We start from the raw sequence: 19,515 nt of genomic DNA, 5'->3' as shown, positions 1-19,515 counted from the left end.
GTAACATTTTCAGTTATTGAAAATAATCTCCTAAGTATTCTGAAGAAAAATCTTTTGTGAAACAATAAAAAAGTTCTAAAGGAACAAGGAGGGAGTTCTGTGAACATGAAATAAGCTCTAGAAAATCGACTTTTCATTTGGATGAACAATATGTTTAATTATTTTCATATTTCTATTTTACTTTCTTTCACAAAGCTTTAACAGAGTAATATTATGGGGATGATTTTCCTCATAATTTCAACTGTTCAACATACTCTTTCAGACCCAAGAAAAATAGTTTACCATATCACATTTTTGTTACTAAAATTGGGATTAGATGCTGTTCTCCTAGAACAGTAATGTGTTTAAATTGTCACAGCTGGCATGTGCATTGTCTACAAAGTCTTCTTAAATCAGTGGTGAAATTTTCCAAATATAACTCTAAACACTCCAGGGTTCTCTTTTTTACATTCCTTAAAGGGCTTTTTCTGTTTTTCTTTGAATATCTTGGTTTTCATTGTAAATTTCCCCATAATTGGCTGAAAACTTATTTGCAGAAGAGGCACCTTTTAGCTTTTTTTTAAAATGCACAACAACAGTGCTGAAAATGACAGAGTTTCATGGTGATACATACGAACCTCCCTCAACCTAAGTAAACCACTGTGAAACAAGTCACTATACAGTTTTAGTCTGCAACTGGAAAATTTTCTAGCTACCGAGCTATGTATAGAGGACTTTGCTAGTTACCATATTTCTCTTCATACTTTCATGAATTGTAAATTCACAACACAAGCATGAGAATCTATAACAGACTGATTATTTTTCTCCAAGGCTATTAAATTGAAATCGTTGACATATGTATTTATAGTAAGGCAATACTAATATCTATCTTTGCAAGTAGTGGTTAAAGTTACATGTTTTCAAGAGATAAACTAATCAATTAAGTGTAAATTAACATGTAAATTAGATGTTTAGAATACAACAGATGAATGCTAAGTATTTTTGCCATCCTGCCGGACTGTTTCTTAGATCTTCATGATTGTTCTTCTAAGTTAAAAAATGAAATAGTGATATTAGCAGTGGAATTTTAAAATTCCTACATTAAGTAAAGAAACTATGTGAAGTCTTCCTGTACAATAACTGTTTTGCTGCAACATTATCTATACATTTTTTCCAATGATTTCGCCACAGTATATTTCAGTTCTGGGCCTATAAATACATATTGTAAGTAGAATAAAACTTTCAGTGGTTTGAGACCAGATTTATGTTGTTTGGACATTGAAGTTTCTGATTTAAAACAAAAAAACAGCAACAACAAAAAAAAACAAACAAAAAAAGGCTTTACAGATTTTGCATCATTAAGGCACTTGTCTGAGCAGTACATTTTTAAAAGAAATTGTAATGCAGTGATTAAACTATTAAATCCCTTGGATATGATAGTTGAGAGCATTATGCTTGCTGAAACATCCCTATGCTGAGTAAAAGCGTCTCAATAGCATAAAAGGAGATCTAAAGCTAATATGTGAGTAAAAAGAAGTAAATGATGCAGGGTGACATGAAATGATGTCCTGGCAAATCCTGGCTGGGGGCATATGTTGGTAGAGAGGTAAGGAGTGAAAAAAACTCGTGTCAGAAGCTGGGCTACAGCATACAATGAAGAACAAGTGTAAGGCATTGCTGCAGCTTATGTTCCTGTTCTGGGAGGCTGCTTTATGTGTTGCCCAAGGGTGTATCTACGCTGCCGCCACCACGGAGGATAGCCCATACAGTTCTACCCGAGGCAATCCTAAACTGGTTAGCTCAGGGGCACTGCTGGCAGTGTGGCTGCAACTGCGAGCAGGCTAAGGTGGGCTCCAAAACTTGCTAAGGTAGTGGGTAAGCGGTTTAGAGTCAGCCTGTGCTACGTGTCCTGCAGTGGATATACACTGCAAGCAGGAGCTGAACTAGCCTGGGCAAGTCTATGGGAACTGCAGTCATTATCCTAAACAGACATAACCTCAGAAATGCACTGAGACTCTGGCTTCATTAGGGCTTGCTTCACCTGTGTTCTCTGAGTGCTTGCTCCGTATGTAAAGTATGATACCTTGGTGAGCTAACTTAACCTTTTGTTTTTACAGGTGGATTACCACATGCGTACTGTATTTATGTAGGAAATACAGAAGCTCTGTCTGTCAAAATTCTTGTGGCGTTTTCAGTAAAGATTGGGACTTCCCCTTGTATGTTAATTATCAATTGTCATGTGACAAGTGCTGTCCATTGCTGGAGATCTGTGGTTGTAGATGGAGCGATATTTCTTAAGAGAAGTGTCCAGATAGTGATGATCTCTCCTTTCTGAAAAGAGTTAAAATTTACAGAAGTTTTTATTAATACTTATTATTGTATATCCTTTTAAGGAACAAAAAAAATAATTGACTTTTTTGAGAGAGGGAGAAAATTCAAGCAGGGAGTAGGGAGCTAAGTAGGTTTTATTCTGTATACCATGCAAGTAGAGAGATTAACTTTATGGTTATATTTGTTGCATTTTGCAAGACTTTGAGTTTATGTAATGCAAAACATACATTAATTTTGTCTTCAGGTTTTATAATTTCAGCGTTTCAGCGTGCTTTCAGATGTGTCTTTCAAATAAGTATTGCATTCTCAATGATTTTTTGTCTGAAGTTCTCATTGACAAAGAATCAAACTTTGCCTATTATTAGCACATTAAGTTGAAGTAGTCAGACAGAAGTGACCTGTCTCAATATCTGTTGTCTATAGGTATTAACTTTCAATTCCAGTGCGAAGCCTTGTGTCACTACTCAAAAGCACTCTTGTGGGTGTGACTAGTTTAATAAACTTGGCATTCTTAAGCTGCTGTCATGCAACATACAGCTTTAAGAACACCAGAACATAGAGACGCAGAAACAAAAAAGCCCCGTGGGCTTGTTCTACTGACAAAGCTTACTTTATTTAAAAAAGAAAAGCCATGGGTCATTTATATTGTTGTGTGTTTTGAATTCATCATCTGGTGTTTATCAAAAAGCAAACCTGACTCGTTTTGGTATGTTTGTTCTCTATTCCTTAGGCTGCCTTCCAGGAGAATGTTGGGAGACAGGTATGGTAACTTTCCTGAATCTTCATTCATTAGTGCCTTGGAGGTTACTGTAAACGTGTAGTACCTAAAGTCAAAATAAGACGCTGTGGCTTCAGAGAAATTGAGTAAAAGGATGTCACAAAAGAATTATTTTCATTATCAGCAAACAAGTTCTTGTGGAATATTTTTCTGAGATGTGAGATTTATTTTAATAATCTAGTTCTGGAAGAAAATGCGCTTTCTGGTAATTTTCAGTCATTCTGAAAAGCAAAATCAGCAGGTATGATGGCCATTCTACACCTTGCAAACTGCAAAGCAGGAAAAGTGCAATTTTGGGGTTTTTTTTTTGTTTCATTGACTTTCTAGTTTTTAATAGAACAGCTGAAGTGTGCTGCACAATCTTTGCTCTTGTTGGTGATACACCACCTTAGGCTTAAGATTCTTAAACTCAATATTTGGTTTTGCCTGTTGCACCATAATGCTACCACGTAGATATTTTGAGAAATCTGTTACTCTAGGAGGTACCCAAGTGCTTTGAAAAAAAGTATTGCGGTAAGTTCCTATGAAACTTAGCAACCTTTAAGTAGTTAAAATGCTCAGATAACTTTGATTTGCAACCTTGGAGGAGAAGCAAATAGCATGAAGACCTGGATTTCAAAGTTTCCTGGTTTCTCATGAGGAATTAATAAAGCTGAATATACAACTTAGAGGGGAAGGAAAAAAAAAAGCGGGGTGGGGGGGAATGATTCAGTTAGTGACTTCTTGTGACAGTGTGGGCATGTGAGCATGGTTAAAGTAAATTTTGTTATCAATAAGACATTCCTTAAGGGATCTTTGTTAAAATCCTGTCTCGCTTTCCCTGTTACCATTCCTGAAGATCTCTGTTATGAGCCGGGATATTGTTCCTTTGGAACTATAGGTATTAGGCAACGTGTCTGTAACTGTTGTGTGTGTTTCTAGATAGTATTAGGTTAATAGCAGAGAAAGGGTGCAAGAAGACTAGAAGGAAGAGGGTAGATATTTTTGGTGACCTGACCCAGCTGGGTTAGTGATAACTAAAAGCCAGGGTGATTCTTCTCTGGGTCTATAGTTACTGGCCTGGAGAGGTTAGTCATCACACAGCAAGGCACCCTGATTGCACTTTGTGAGGTACTGAATGAAGTAAACACCTTGCTGTGACTTTAGTTCTAGGTGAGATAGGGCTCCTGGGTGCTGCAGGTTTAGAAATGCTTCCATGTAGCAAAAATTTTGTGGAGGTTTTTTATTCTTAATCAGAGGAGTATGGTCTACATTAGTTTACAAATAGAAAGTTTCCTTATTGACTCTGCTTTCACCCATGATTCAAATTTTTCAGTGTTGATAGAACACACAACAATTTTAGCTTGTATGTTGGCATGTTAAGGAGGAGTTTGCAGTGAAACACTAAGTTTTCATGGCATGAAGAATGCTATCAGTCTCCACTTGGTTCCTGTAGAAGTTCAGAAGCTTTACTTACTGAACTGTTCCTTACTGCCTAGGAAAATGGTTACTTAATCAGTGGATACACCCTCTGTAGTTCTTTCCCTGGATGTAATGTGTTGAAAGAGACACCCTTTCTCTGAATTGGAAGGAGCTGAAACATATTCTCCATCCGAATTAACAGTGCTCATAGTAAATGGTGGAGAAAAAAGTTGACCTCACGGACTTCCTGGTTCCTGCCTGCTTCACCTTTGCCATTCAACATGTCCTGCATCCAAGAGCTTGCTTTTATGGCCTCAGAAAAAGAAGCCATTGTAACTTACACTTCATGTAAATGAAAACTTTGAAAATTTTGAAGAATTTTTTAAAAGCATAAATCATGAGAATTGCACATGCTTCTAATAAGACAAACTTCTATATTGGAGAAGTAAGTTTTAAGTGTACTGACAGAATAGAAACTTAGCTTTTCCTCTGAAGTCTGTTTGTCCCATCAGCCATGACCTCTGTACTCATGAACTTGGTGTCAGGAATTTTGCTGTCTCACTGACATGCACTGTGGCACCATGACCTTTGGCATCAAATTGGCACACTTACAGCCAAGTAATAGACAGCAAGGTCCAACTAGCAGCTAGAATTGAAATTGTTTAGCTGTGATTTTCCTTATGTACGGTATGCATTTGTATATATTTCATTGTTTGTTTTGTTGTTTGGCTATAAAACATACTGAGGTATTTATCATGTGTACATTTTTCTCTCTAATCAGTGTTTCATTAGGCTCTTGGAACATGCATTCATTTCACCTTAGAGTTATTAGGGCTTGCAGGTAGTCTCTTGGATAAGGCATAAAAATTCTGTCTATCCTTCTTGGTTCAGTCAGATTCCAGGCCTCACTTTTTTGGACTGTTGGCATTATGCTTCCCAGAATAAGACCTCCGCAGTAGCTGACAGCTTCCCACTGCTTGCAGTATATACTACTTTAATTATTCAGGCTTAGATCTAGAGATATTTTCTACTATTTTTGCATGGCTGTATCCTAATGTGGAAGGGATGAGTGAGCTGTAAACAAACAAAACTCTATCATATCCAGAACCTGTACTTCCACATAGCCTTATTGCTTAAATATCATATGATTGTCCCTTCTGTAAGTGAGTGTAGTGTCTCTCAGTTGGCTGTTTTCCATTTGTACTTAATTATGGCTTGTGGAGGCTATGCTGCCTCCTCCGTTCCAAAACACGGCCTTGCTGCGTAATACTATATTAAATCAGTCATAGCCAATCAAAATTCTGAATATCTGAATTGTAGTGCTTATATAAAAAGGCAAATTTTTAGGTGGCAATTGCATATTTAGAAAGATGATTTATCTTCTAAAACCAGTATTTTTTGAACAGTGATGTCAGAAGTGTGATACTTCTGTAGTATTCAAAGTTTCAGGCTTTGCTGGGAACTAGTGTTCTTTTTAAAAACAAACTAACCCCAGTTTTTTAGTTCATTAATAAATAAGTCATAAAATATATGTGTAAGTACAAACAAATAGAAGTAATTGAACTGCCATATATTCTACGTGATGCATATCTTGGTGCCTAAATCTCTAATTTTGTACTACATAAACCTTGCAGCAGATACTTGTTCCTTCACATAACCTGAAAACTTGTTTACATTTATCTAAACCTTCTTTTAGAGAAATAATTTTTTGTGTACATACACAGTCATGCATTCACCAAATATATATTTGGATATGACTTGAAGGTGTTAAGATAGCTATTGCATAGTTTATTACCTGTTGCTATTTACTTTGTTTATCACTGACTCCTAAGTGAAGCTAGGTATTTTGCTGTTTGTACATCCGATATCCTTTATACCTTTAGTACAAGTGATTTTACTAGAAATTAGAAATTAAATTTTATTTTTTCACTGCTTGGAGAGTAGTAGTAGATTTGTTTTCAATAATGTTACCTATTTGGAAAGTATTTTACATTTTTAAATAATATTTTCTTTTTTTTTTTTTTTTTTTTTTTCCTCTCCCCTCTTCCCTATGATGTTTGTAGGGCACTTTTCCACATGGCATAGACATTCTAACTGCAGCTGATTATTTTGCTGTTGGTAACAGAGTTAACTGTTACCTGACTATAAGGTAAGTTTCCAAGCATTAGTTTTCCTAAACATGAGGGACCTCTTTTACATAATGAAATATTTGTCTGATTGTTTCACCTTACTGAACATTATGTTTATTACTGTTGGTTTTGAATAAATTAAAATTTGATTTTTTTTTTATTTGTGCATCAGACTGCTTATTATGTGTAAGACACAGTGTAAATGTGACCATGATTTCCTTGTCTACGTGGAGGAAGCAGCCAAGAGGTAGTGTTTGCAGGTGTTACAAAACCATCTAAGCTGGTCAAGATTAGAGAAGACTAGGGGATTTTGAAGAGTTGTAGTAAAAGGAGAGGCTGTTATGATGGCAGATAGACTCTGATGTGGGTAAAAAATTAATACCCATTTAAAAAAATACTTTGGACAAGTTGTTGAATTTGTGGTCTGTGCATGGAGTGCTTAGATTTTTCATAGATAGCTCAGTGAAAATCTAACCACAGTTTGCAGTAGTGTTTGAAAAAACAAACTGGTCACTGCAGTATGAAGTCTGCAAAGAATGTAATGGGAAATACCAGTACTGGTGTGATGTTGTTATAAATCAGTGACTTGTCTTGGAATACTGTGTTCTGTTCTGGTCAGCTATCTGAAAATACAGTAATGCTGAAGTCAGGGGAATTCAGAGGCAAGCTGGGTGCACAGGATGACTAAAATGAGCATAAGATTGCACTTCCTCATGAGAAGATGAAAAAGACTGAGGGCTGGGTTCTAGCTTTAGTTAGACAGACAGACAGTCTAGCCTAGGTGTCTAGCCTCTCTCCATAGCCAATGCAAAGAGACAGGCACCTACAGAAGGTGATTCAGACCATTTTAAGATAGGTCAGATAAATTGCCCTATGGAGTTGCATGTTGCTCAGTAGCCAACAGGTTAGAAAGGCTTGAAGAGATTATATTCTTGGGGAACAGAAATAGCAAACAGGTATATGATGGTTTATGCTCTGTTGCCAGCTTTGTGACTTCCAATGAGCAGATTTTTAAGATGATTTGCACTGGAACCCTCTGTCCTCTTCTTGACTATTTTTTTTATTGATATGTCCACCTCCATGTTGTCCCTCTTGTGCATAATCATTTCCGTCTGTACATACTTCACCTTTTACCTACTGTTGTCCCTTCTGGGGTCCACGCCTTCCTCCTACGCTCTTCCCCAGAGCTCCCGCCTACTGAGCTGAGATGGAGAAATGCAGTGGCTTGGTATTCAATGCTGCTCTAGATCTGTATAGCTTCACTGTGGTTTTTGAAACTCTGGCTTTTTGTACTAGTGGAAAATTGAAAATGTTCAAAATTGACAAAGAAGTTTTTATTTTCTCTCTTACAATTTTGGCTTGGAGACTAATTATGTTCTCCTTATTTTTTGGGGAGCTGACTTGTTGATTTTTTTTTTTTCCAATGCTTGTTTATTACTCCTTTCATTGTGATTTCCACAATTTTTATGGGAGTGTTACTAATCTAAGTGAAAATATTTTTACTGTTGATTGCTTTCTTCCACTCTTGTGCCTTTCTTTAAATTGTGCAACAGAAAGAATAAATTTGTAAATTCTTTATAAATAAACTTATGCACTTAGTAGCATGAATCCTTGAAACCGTGTTCAGTGTTGTTAATCAAACTCTTCATTGTAAAGTATTTGTCATCTCATTCATTATATTACTTTTAAAAATCTTCACTACTTTGCTCTTCAAGCAGTATGTCATTATTTGGGTCAATGCTTAATTATTTCCTTATTTTTGTCTGAGTAACATCAAAGGAAAGGTACATAAGAATATATTTGGCTGCACGGAAAACATGTATCATTATGATGTGGTAGCAAGAATGGACCTTTCTGATTGGTATGCCTTAAGGTGGTGTAATTGTTTATGTAGCTGGAAAAAGCTGCTTGAGGTTCATATTCCAGATCTAGAATCTTTAGCTGTCCTTCCCCCACCCAGATAAAACAATCCCAGGACACTTTGTATGCCAGCATAATACCGCTATGTGAAAGGAAGCTGTGCAGGTGTGAGGGTTGGTACTACTAGATTCCTTTAAGCAATAAAAGCTTGAAAAAGATGTGTCAGTTTCAACAGCTATATTTGGTTTTGGCTGACAAATGATGATATATTCTGGTAGAGAGGCAGTATCGTATATATTATTATATATATATATAGGGTATGTGTGTGTGTATAAATAGTTCGTTATATCCTTTCATATCTAAATATTTTTATGCACGTTTTTCATACTGGGTGCCCTTTTGAAAGTTTTTGCTAATGTTCTTTGGAGGATTCAGCTCAAACATCATAATCTATTTCTGAGGATGGAATGTAGAGGAAACCCATTTTGTATGAACTGGGAGTAAAGAGATTATGTGATTTCAGGAGTTCTGGGCTTGGTAGAAGCAGAGTTAAGGAAGAAGCTTCTTAATCTAAGTAGAGTGGGATACAAAAATCTTACCAGCAACATTATCAGGAAGGCTAGACTTCTGGCCTAGGTTATTTGCATTAAATACTCGGTAGGGTACCAAAGATGAACACTGTAGTTAAAGGTGGATATAAACTAGAACTGAAAGTGGGATTGGGCTACAGACATGGCCCAAGAGATCAACTTTGATGAACCAGGCAAGGAAGTTCAGATTAAAATGGTTGGAAAGAATGGTGAGTGCTAAAACTAGGACCCAAAAAGCAACTACAAAGAAGAGATGAGAACTCAAATGTGGCAGGGGAAGTGTGTCTATTATTGGATGATCTTCGAGAACAGGGAAGGGAACCAAAAAGTAATGAATTTTACTATTTCTCTGCTGGCATCAACAACCAGTTAAACCAACTTTCAAATCCCCCTCTAGGGCTCATAGCAGTAGTAGGTAGTACTTCTCTATCCTGTATGGGCTCAAGTGACTGAGGTCTGTGCTGTGGATTTAAGGATTCCTACTCTTCCGATGAAATACATAGATATCGTAATATGCAACAGTATTTGGTTTTTGCCTTTGTTTTGCTTCTAATTACACACACATATTAATGGAACAGTATTATGGTTGCAAAGTTAATCACTCAAAAGGTATGAAAAGGTGAAATTACGGTAATCCATGTGTCCTTAATTTCGTCTGTTTGTGCATGACGTTTTGACACAAAGACATTCTACTGATTGTTTAGCTTTCCAAGAATAGTTAGCATACATCAGATGTACTAAAAAACCATTTCACTTAACTACTGTTGACCTTAGCTTTCAATAGTTGATGCTTCTGAAGATTGGAAAGCAAGTGCGGCTGTAAAGTTAGGTAATTATGCAGCCTACCTAGGTAATTAATTCTGGTATCCTTACATCTTAGGTCTTGACTTGGCAGCTTTAACATTTTTTGTCAGAATTGATTTATTTGGTGTATGTTTGATTTTTTAGAAAGGACAAATTGAAAACCATTTTCAATTCTGGACCCCTGTATTTAGGAAGATGTAGCACATTTCTATAACTTAATTTTACTGTGTATTGTGGATTACATTATACATACATTTCTGCAATCTGAAATAATTGTATAAGTTAATATACAGATCTAGATTTTCTAGACTGTTACAATGGGAATCGAATGTTTATTTTTGCTTTTTGTTACTGTCAAGCTTTTTGTATGTATAGTATTTATAAATAATCTGAAAGTTTTACAAAAGTTATTTACATTTTTTTCAATAATTGTAAAATATGTCCTATTGTATTCATTCAGCTGCATCTCATTTAGGAGAAGGCATGTTTAAGTAATTTTTCTGGTTGCTTTAAAACTTTAAATCTTTGGAGTAACTTGTGTTACAATGCACACAGATGTTGATTCTGTACTCTCTCTATATGGGATTTCTTTTCCAGTGTGTATATTGCTGGCTTTCCTGAGTATACACAGCCAATGATTGATCATTTAGTTAACATGAAGATTAATCACTGGGATAGGTAAGTTCATAAAGTCTAACTCTTAATATCCAGGAACTGACTGTTCTGCATATCATGCTTTCCTAGATTATTTTTGTAAATTTTACTTATACTAGAGTTTGCAATAGCATTTGACTGAAGGAAACTGGACAAGTAGTAGCTCCTGTCATCTATCCTCCCTAGCATATTGTCACTTAAAGCATGGTTATGAATTTTGTCTTTTTACCATGACCTCACTCTGTTAATAGATTAATAAAACACATTTATATGGTATATAGTGTATGTGAGGGGTAAACACTATCACTATACAATTATCATAATTAAAGTAGATTTCATGCATAGAGATGGTGCTTAGTCATATTCAGTGTTCATGAAGATTAAAATGTGTACATATAACACAAATGAGATTGTATCAGTGCTGATAGTAGTTTGCATCATGAGAAATAATAATAGTTTACTGTAGTGTCCTTGTCAATGCATAGAATGAGCCCTCAGGTTCTACCGTCCACACTTACGTTTTTCTTTGTCTCTTTCAGCAATAAGTTCTATTCATATAGCTGAAAGCTAGCTGTAGGCTGTCTGTTTGGTCCACTGTTTTGTTTTGTTGCCTTTTTTTGAAGGGGGGAAGCATAGGATGGACAAAGAGTACTGTAATTTTTAATATTGTTGGGGTCTTTATTTTGTTCAGAGACAGGAGTCCCTTCCTGACATTATTTTTTTTTTTAATACATTACTTCTACTGAATTGCTAACCCCCAAAAATCCCAAACTGCTTTTTTACATCTTCAGTGTGATTCGAGAACTTTCAACCAAAGCTCTGCATAACCTTACTCAACGGGCTCCTGAGTACATGGCAAATGTGGGTAGGTAACAAGTAAGTTCTGCATAGTGTGCCATATCAAGCTTTCTAGCTTACGTAGCAAAAATGCGTTAAGAAGATTTAAACATGCACCATGACTTAATAAAAATTAAGATTTCCCTTGCAACTTAATACAGTGAAGAGACACTAATAGCTTTACCAGTTTTCAGATTTTATACAAAAATTATGAAATACTGCCAGATCTTTTTTTACCTGGCAACTGGACTTTAGTTATCTGGGTACACTGGACCCTACCAGTTCCAAGATGAATAAATGGGTGTAGTTCTGTTGCAACAATTCAGGCAGCTAGCCCTCAAATTCCAAGCTTTTGTTTTGTTGATATGGCTTTGATGTCGTAAAGGGTGGGGGGATCTGTTTTGTCTTGTCCAGTCTGACATCTTCAGAAGAATTCCTTTTTGACTGTTGTGTGTGTAATCAAATGTTTCTTCGCATGAATTCAGGATCCTTTGCTTAGCCCACTCAAGATTCTGAGGATGTACTAGCTGCTTTTTAATATGGCTGAAAGACAGCAGCTGACACCCAGGTGAATCTGTAGTTACAGATCTTACCTAGGGTCCCTATAGTGGACTAGGAAGGTGGCAGTTTATATGGAAGTAAAATTCCATGGAAGTACAAGCCTCATTTCCCTTACAGCTCAGCCAGCCCAATGCCTAACAGCAAGTCTGTTATTTACTCCAAATAGGGAGGTAGTTGTTAGTACAGAATTTCTTGGTGTGGTTTACTACGGTTTGTCAGAATTTACCTACATTTTTAAAACTTGGTTTTCATACAGTGGCCAGGATATATTGGCCTGACTTTCCAGAAATGGTTTTCCCATGTTATTTCTAGGCCAACATGATTACATTTAGAAGTGTGATCTGTCACTATGCTTTGTTTAAAAAAAAAAAAAAAATTATTTATTCTCTTTCAGTTTTGCCAAGACTTCTGCCTTTATCAGTGGGCACAGATCTGCACACACGCCATGGGGCAATTCTTGCCTGTGCTGAGATCACCCATGCACTGTGTAAACTAGCAGAAGAGAATAATAGGTATAAATACAAGATTATCTTGACTATAAATTTTCCTTTAATGTCTGGTCTATTGAAAGCTTCCTGAGTGTAATTATGGAAATCTCCATCTTACTGAACTTCTTTGCCATTGAATTTTTGTTTGTTTTGATCAGTCATGCCAAGCCTTCACATTTTATTCAGTGATGGTATAAACTTAAGTCGAAATTCATCATCAGGAAATTGAGATCATTTGCTGCCTTACTTGGAATGTTCAAAGTTATCATTTAAATACAGATTAAACCCCCTTTCCCCATAAGTATGCTGTCTTCCTTGTGAGGGGAAGGTCTTTCGTCTTCAGTGTTAGAGAAATACTTCCTCAAGCAGTTTGTTGAGTTGGACTGATTTAATTGTCACTGCTGAATGCTTGTCCATATATATATATATATATATATAAAAAAGGGTGTATGTACACACACACACCTATTACATATAGGTGATGTAGGCAGAATAACTGACAGAATTATTTGGAGATATCTTTGCTTTAAAGACATCTGTGATTAAAGAAATGAGTCATTTTACCTTTTTTTCCTTTCACAAGAATCACGTGAAAAATCATTGAAAATCTTTTAGATTCTAGAATCTAGAATTTGGAGGTTACATTAACAATAAAATTTTATACTAGCATGATGAAAATTGGGATGTGCGGGTGTTTCAGATCAAGGCAGTGCAAAATAAGACTCCAGAGTGCCAACTTCACTGAAAATACAGTTCTGCAGGAATCATAGATGCATGTACGCTGAGGAAATATGTTTTAAAAAACAGACAGACTTTCTGCGTCATTGTTGTTCTACAAGTTAGATAATTACTCTCTTATTAGCCTTTTTTATTTTACTTCTGAGGACATTCTGATGCAGTCGTACAAAGATACCTAAAGTGGTGACATTTAACAAATTTGATGTTCTCATTGTTTGTACAAGCTAAATATACTGAGATAAATTCAAATAATATATATCAAAAGTGTGGACTGATTTGTATGGCTTTAATTATTGACAAATAAGAATTGTATTTGCCAACAGTGTCTATCAAAAGAATTTGTGTTAATCTTAAGAGTTCCCTTTTCAAGTAAGTTGAAAAGTTAGAGGAAAAGATGCAGACCATTATTAGTAGGAGGAAATACTTGAAATTCATGGAAAAATCATAGAAGTGTAGGAGTCCAAAAATACAGCTGAACTGAGAAGGGTTACTGGTGTATTACTGATCGCAATGTTATTAGTAAGTGACACTAATTTTTTTATAGTCCTTTAAGAATGAGTTTGCTACATGATAAGGAAAGCACTTATGTTGTTATGTCTGCTGAACTATTTAAATTTAAATATTGCGTATTTCTGTTGAGCATAATTTGGAAATCAAATGGTTGTTTTTCTGTTTGAAAGTACAATGAAGTCATGGAAGAAAAATTATTTATGGCATGATTAGGAAACCAGTCTTAAAAACTTTTTATACTTTTACAGATCTATAACATATTATTTCAATGAAAAATCATTGGAGGGACTTAAGCAAATCCATCAAGAGGTTTGTAACAAGTATAAGTGTATCTTTTAACCTGGTATGTTGTATTATTTTTAAACAAACATTTACAGTTAAGAAAGCTGTTCTCCACCTTCCCCTTCCGCTTGCCAAAAGTAAACAATCTCACAAATAGGAATTTGGACACACACTCCAGACTGTCTGATAGCTACTAGACCTTGATCATGTGTCTTGCTCCAGTATGATTTTGTATTTGGTCCCCTTCTGTTCTGCCAGCTTCTTAGCTAAGCCTCTTTCTCTGATGCTGTCAGTTACGGTTCTGAAATACTGCATGGGGTTTTGCTTTGGGTTTTTTTCCCGTTCTGTTTCTTCACTAGTTCGGTACATACTAACTGCCCTTGCAGATAGATGCATGACTGTTGCCTTAATGTGACCACGCTCAAGAGAGATCTCCTAGTGAGTCCATTCTCTGTCCTTTCTATTCTTTTTTTTTTTTTTTTTTACTTCATTGGGATTTCATTGCTAAATCTTTGCATTCATAATTGACTTACTTATAGACCTTGAAAGTCATATTCTGTATTTCAACTGATGCACTGTCTTTATTTCTACTTATGACAAATGGAGTTTTGTCCTGCTCATAGCAATTTAAAATGCTTCTACAGAGATAATTTTGCCTAACTTGTCCCTTTAATTCTAAGTCATCCCATGTTGGCACCTATTTCTTCACCTTATGGAACAGACAATACTTCAGCGTTCAGGCTCCTACTTGATTTCTGCAGTATCTCTAGTACCTTTAGTCCCAGTTCCATTGTGCTGAAGCTGTGAGGCTTCACCATTTACCCATTATACTTTAAAGTACACAGGTGCTTGCTTAATTCTGTGCATACGTGAAGGCTGCTGCTACAGGTTGAAAAACCATCTTTGTCCTTGTTAAACTTTCTCATGTCAAAATGCTTGAAAGCTTGATCAGCAGTATCTGTACTGTTACAATGGCCTTAATTTGTTATGATAGTTTACAGTTTCTGCTGTTATCTGTTCTTATAATTAATCTGCAAAGGTGGTATAAACTCTTTCCTCTTAAAAATCTGGGTTTGGGGGTTTTTACTACATAGAAGTTTGATAATCTCTGATTTTTGAAGATGGCCTACTGTAATGTTACGAATGAGATAATAGTTTTCAGTTACATTTGAACTTCTAAGTTTTTTCTGTTTAATCTATAGGTAATAAAGTTATTTTCAGTTTTCAGACAATGCAGTATGTAATCATTTTAGAAGGGTCAACTGTGGAAAGCAGAAAGTGTTTTAGAAAGCCAAACTAGCTTCCAGGGTATGTGCAGGAGCAGCTAGGATTTGGAATTAAAAAAGTTAGTGCCTTATGAATCTGTTATATTGATTTTTTTGAATGTAAAATTCAAACGGATATAGAGAGGTTTTTTTAAAAAGATTTTTTCCTTTGAATTTTATTTTTAAAATAAAGTGTTGCGTAGCTCACAGTATATAGACATTGTATGCGAGGAGGAAAAATGAAAACACTTGTATCAAATTAACTCTGCTATTATTGATGTTTCCTTTTTTTTCCCCCAGCTTTGCAGTCGTCAATTGTACAGGTAAGAAAATGGATGCAAAAAAAAATTATTTCTCTGGAAAGTATCAATTAGAAGTAATGAAAACAGTAGGATCCTAGGGTGTTTTTTTTTTTTTTGGTTTGTACAAGTTAGTTACACCTACCATAGACTGCCAGTCTCTCTCAGTTCATCAGAATGCAAGCGCATGCATTCTTTTGGCTTTGCCTACCTATTACAGAAGTTGATGTCGTTTTATAATGGTTATGGTGTTTCGAGAGTACAACTCACAGGCATGTTAGATTAATGGGAAAGTGGTGAGTACTGGTCTCAATATTGTGATAGAGACAGTTAAAGAAAGGAAAGAATGTGAAACAGAATATTCTCACTAATCCATGGCTTCAGCAGTGTGTAATGGATTTCTTGCCCATTATTCACCTGTATTGTATTAGTTGTGTGGTTCAAATAGGTCTATAGAAATTACCTTTAACTAGCAAGTTAATGAATCCAAAATTTATTTATTTTTTTTTTAAAGGAGCTTCTATCTAAATTCTAGAATTACTGTCTCCATCCTGTGTAATGAGTAGGCCAGGAGTATTACAAAAGGTTCAATGCAATTTTTCAACTCCTGTGCCAAAGAAAATGTAAATGAGTTTTCATGGAGTTGTTTTTCATTTCCTATTGAAGCTTCCAGGAAATAAAGGGAGTTTGCCTAAGTAACTGTTAAGTAAATGTGAATTAAAACTGGTATGTGACTTCAGAGTTTGTTCCTAAATTTAAGGAAATCAAAACATAATTAATGACTTGTATTCCCTAATGATTGTATATGCGAATGAGGGGTTTTTTTCTGCTTTAACTGATATTCCTTGAGCTTTTGGACAGTTTAGTTCACTTCTTTGCACATGACATATCTGAAAACAGTAAACCTTAAGTGTTTTTTTGTGTAAATATTAATTATAATTTAAAGAATTTTTATGTAAGTTTTTGTATCCTGAAACTTTCTAAAAATATGTTAAAATTTATTTCTTGAGGGTCATACATACTGATGTGAAACTTCCACTCCAAAGGTAGCTTGTACTGGTGGATGGTTTTAATGCTGATACTGTATATTAGTGTCTTTGTGGGTGGCTGTCTTGGCTCCCATAAATTCTTTAATGTCAGGGTGGAGCTTGGGTGTAATTTGTTTTTGTCATAATATGCACTTCTTGCACTTAATGGTATTTATAAGATGCCTACAGAAATGTTTTCATTCTAGATAAGACTTATAATTCAACTCCAAGCAAAATTGATTCACTGCTGTTTAATACTAAGGCTGAGACAGGGATGTCTACTATAATCCATATTTTAAAATATTGGTATGCATAAAATATTTTAAAACAGGACAAGAAAAATAAACTAGGTTATAAAAACAAACCAGCAATTTGAGTATTGCTGGGCAAGCATTTAGTGAAACAAGCCAAACTTGTTTTGTGATGAGTAATTATTGCACATAATATTCCAAAGATTTCCATTTGAGAAATTGCTACTGGGAATTTTCAGTGTAACAACATCTTGTAGGAATGTTGAAAACCAGTGTGTTTTATTTGTGTTTCTAGTTTTTAAACTGCATTAACAAATAGCATCAGGCCACACATCTCAAATGTTTATTAGATATTTTGCTTTCACTTCTGGCAACAAAATAGCTGACTTTTTGGGGACCGAATGGATTTTGATGCTTTGATCAAGGTTTTTTTAGAAATTGTATTGGCCTGTGAGAGAGGGAAAAGGAAATAAAGCCTAAAAATGCTGTGATTTTTTAAAAAAACTTTTTTAAGTTGTAATTTATAAATTTTAAGCTGGGAAATGGGCTGTGAGTTTCTTGATTGTCTAATGCTTAGGAGTCCATTGAATCTAAGGACCTCAAGTCAAAAAGGATAGAAGCCGAAGTACGGTAATGGAGATCTTCATTTAACTAACCATCTTAGTTTGTTTAGCAGCTCTTGTAATGTCTTTAACTTAATTTTGAATGATGGCCACGAATTATCCTTCAGTCAGGACACAGTCCAAGTTTCGAGTTATACTGCACAGTCTCTCAATTTTGGGTATACTTGAAGCAATCAAATATGTTTATGCTAATTGTAGAAAATTCTGTCCTCTACTGTATTAACACTTTTTCAAAATTGCAAGTATCTTTCTGTCTTCCTGTATAAGTCCTTTTCTGGGTTTACCATAGTATGGTGAAAAAGGAAAATACAAGTCCAGGCACATCAGTGTGTACTTCCTTCCATTAGTCTTGGTTCTGACACATTTGATGCACTAGTTTGTCTTGAGGAGCTGGTTGGTATAAGTATTTGCATGTGCACTTCCAGTTGAGTATTGCACAGTGAGCCTTATTTTCTGTATTAAATGGGCACTAGTTATAGCAAGTCATATGCAAACCATGCCACTTAAACAGAGTATTTTTCCGTTGTGCCTGTTTTTTGCTATACAGGTTATAGAGTTACAAAAATTGAGCTATGTTTTATTTGCTTTAAACATTACATTTGTACATAAAAACCTAAGACAAAAACTTGTGGCATTTGTTGCCTTAAACTGTCTCACTTGGAATGGGAAGTCAGTCTGCCAGTTTAAACATGGTGTTAATGATCAGCCTGATTTATGTTACGCTTCCACTGAACCAGCATGGTTAGTATCTTTTTTTTGTAGCAGACATATTTCTGTAGTGCATCTAAGATGTTCTACTAGTTCTGAATATGAAAAGTTCTCAAAAAAGTATTTTTAATAGTAGTTCTGTTAAGATTCTTTAAAAATGCATCATCTGATGCAAGGTTCTTGACTGAATGTTCAGCTGAATAAATGTTCAGAATTTTTTTAATCTCCTTTCTTGTAGCCAGTTCTGAATCTGATAATGTAGTTCTTTATACACAGAGTCGGGTAACAAGATAATTTAGGGACAGATATGGAAGTGCTGCAGATAGATATGCTGGGCTTTTTCCAGGTAGCTGCACTGCACTGCTGTATTTCAGCAACTGTTCTATTTATTGGGCCTTCAGGGTTCCCATCAGAGCTGGATATGACAGGATGCACAGTGTTTGTGAGTGACTCCCACACTGGATGATTCAGTTAGTGCAATGTGCTGCATGCTGAGTTTTGCTCTGATCTCATTCTTGTAACATATGAAGAGACCGGCTGTGTGTATTACACGGTCAGCTACGTGAGATGAGCAATTTTAGGTTTTTAGGTAGTAGTCAGTGTAAGTTGGACTGTCATCTTCAGATTTTCAGCTTTTCCAAAAGAATAAGGTAGCCTGTAGGTGTTGACAGGTGCTAGGCAAAAGAGAAGCTTGTCTCATTTCAAAGACCTTTAAGGTTGCAACTAATCTTGATGGTTTCAGGGTAAATGTGTTTCTTGGCAGTCAGCTACATAAAAGAGTTTGTAGGCATATTAATCAGCAAATAATCCCAGCCCTGCAAGAAAGCTTATCTTAACAGTTCTTCTAAGTTTACGTTATTTTTTGCATCCAGTAGCATGATGGCTCGAGGAGATGGTACTATACTATGTTCTGAATAGTTATAAGGTGAAATTCTTTTGCTACTAACTGTAGTCACTGGGAGAAATCTTACTTTCATACCAGCCAGGATTTCACCTGTAGTCTTCTGGTGTTAGAGTACAATACTAAATATGTATGGTCAGCATATGAATTTACAGTAACCTAAAAGTAGGTGTTTGTCAGCTTAGTACAGTTTATTCTCTGCTATTCAGTTCTAAACAGCTTCAGTTACTGTTATTTTATAATCTTAAAGATCAATTCCGAACTCACAAAAAGCAGGTTTTAAATAATTAAAAAAAAAAACCACACCAATCCACAAAAGTACCTTGAACTTCTATATGCACTGAAAACAGCACTGTCATTGGTTCTGAGTCAGGCCTACATAATTTTAAAATAGATACCAGCATTCTTAGGTCAGTAATCTTAATTCATTTGTTCTACAAGGGATTATACGTTTTGATTATATTTTCCACAAATAAATTGTGAATCATTCTAAGATGT

The 19,515-nt window shown here is 35.5% G+C and overlaps 1 protein-coding gene across 5 annotated transcripts in view; it reads left to right on the top strand.

The window, feature by feature from the left end:
* TBCD (tubulin folding cofactor D) overlaps positions 1-19,515 on the top strand; it is a 130,266-nt gene that overhangs the window by 66,729 nt on the left and 44,022 nt on the right. For all 5 annotated transcript variants that reach the window (XM_049812680.1, XM_049812679.1, XM_049812677.1 and 2 more), the window contains 7 exons: positions 3,041-3,070; positions 6,553-6,638; positions 10,470-10,550; positions 11,318-11,391; positions 12,319-12,436; positions 13,909-13,969; positions 15,508-15,530. In XM_049812680.1, the coding sequence (XP_049668637.1) occupies positions 3,041-3,070; positions 6,553-6,638; positions 10,470-10,550; positions 11,318-11,391; positions 12,319-12,436; positions 13,909-13,969; positions 15,508-15,530 (473 nt within the window). The remainder of the gene's footprint in view (positions 1-3,040; positions 3,071-6,552; positions 6,639-10,469; positions 10,551-11,317; positions 11,392-12,318; positions 12,437-13,908; positions 13,970-15,507; positions 15,531-19,515) is intronic.

Source organism: Accipiter gentilis, chromosome 10 (assembly GCF_929443795.1).
Source record: "Accipiter gentilis chromosome 10, bAccGen1.1, whole genome shotgun sequence".
Lineage (NCBI taxonomy): Eukaryota > Metazoa > Chordata > Aves > Accipitriformes > Accipitridae > Astur > Astur gentilis.
The sequence above is the reverse complement of the archived record's forward strand: the minus strand, read 5'-3'. Positions and strand labels throughout refer to the sequence as shown.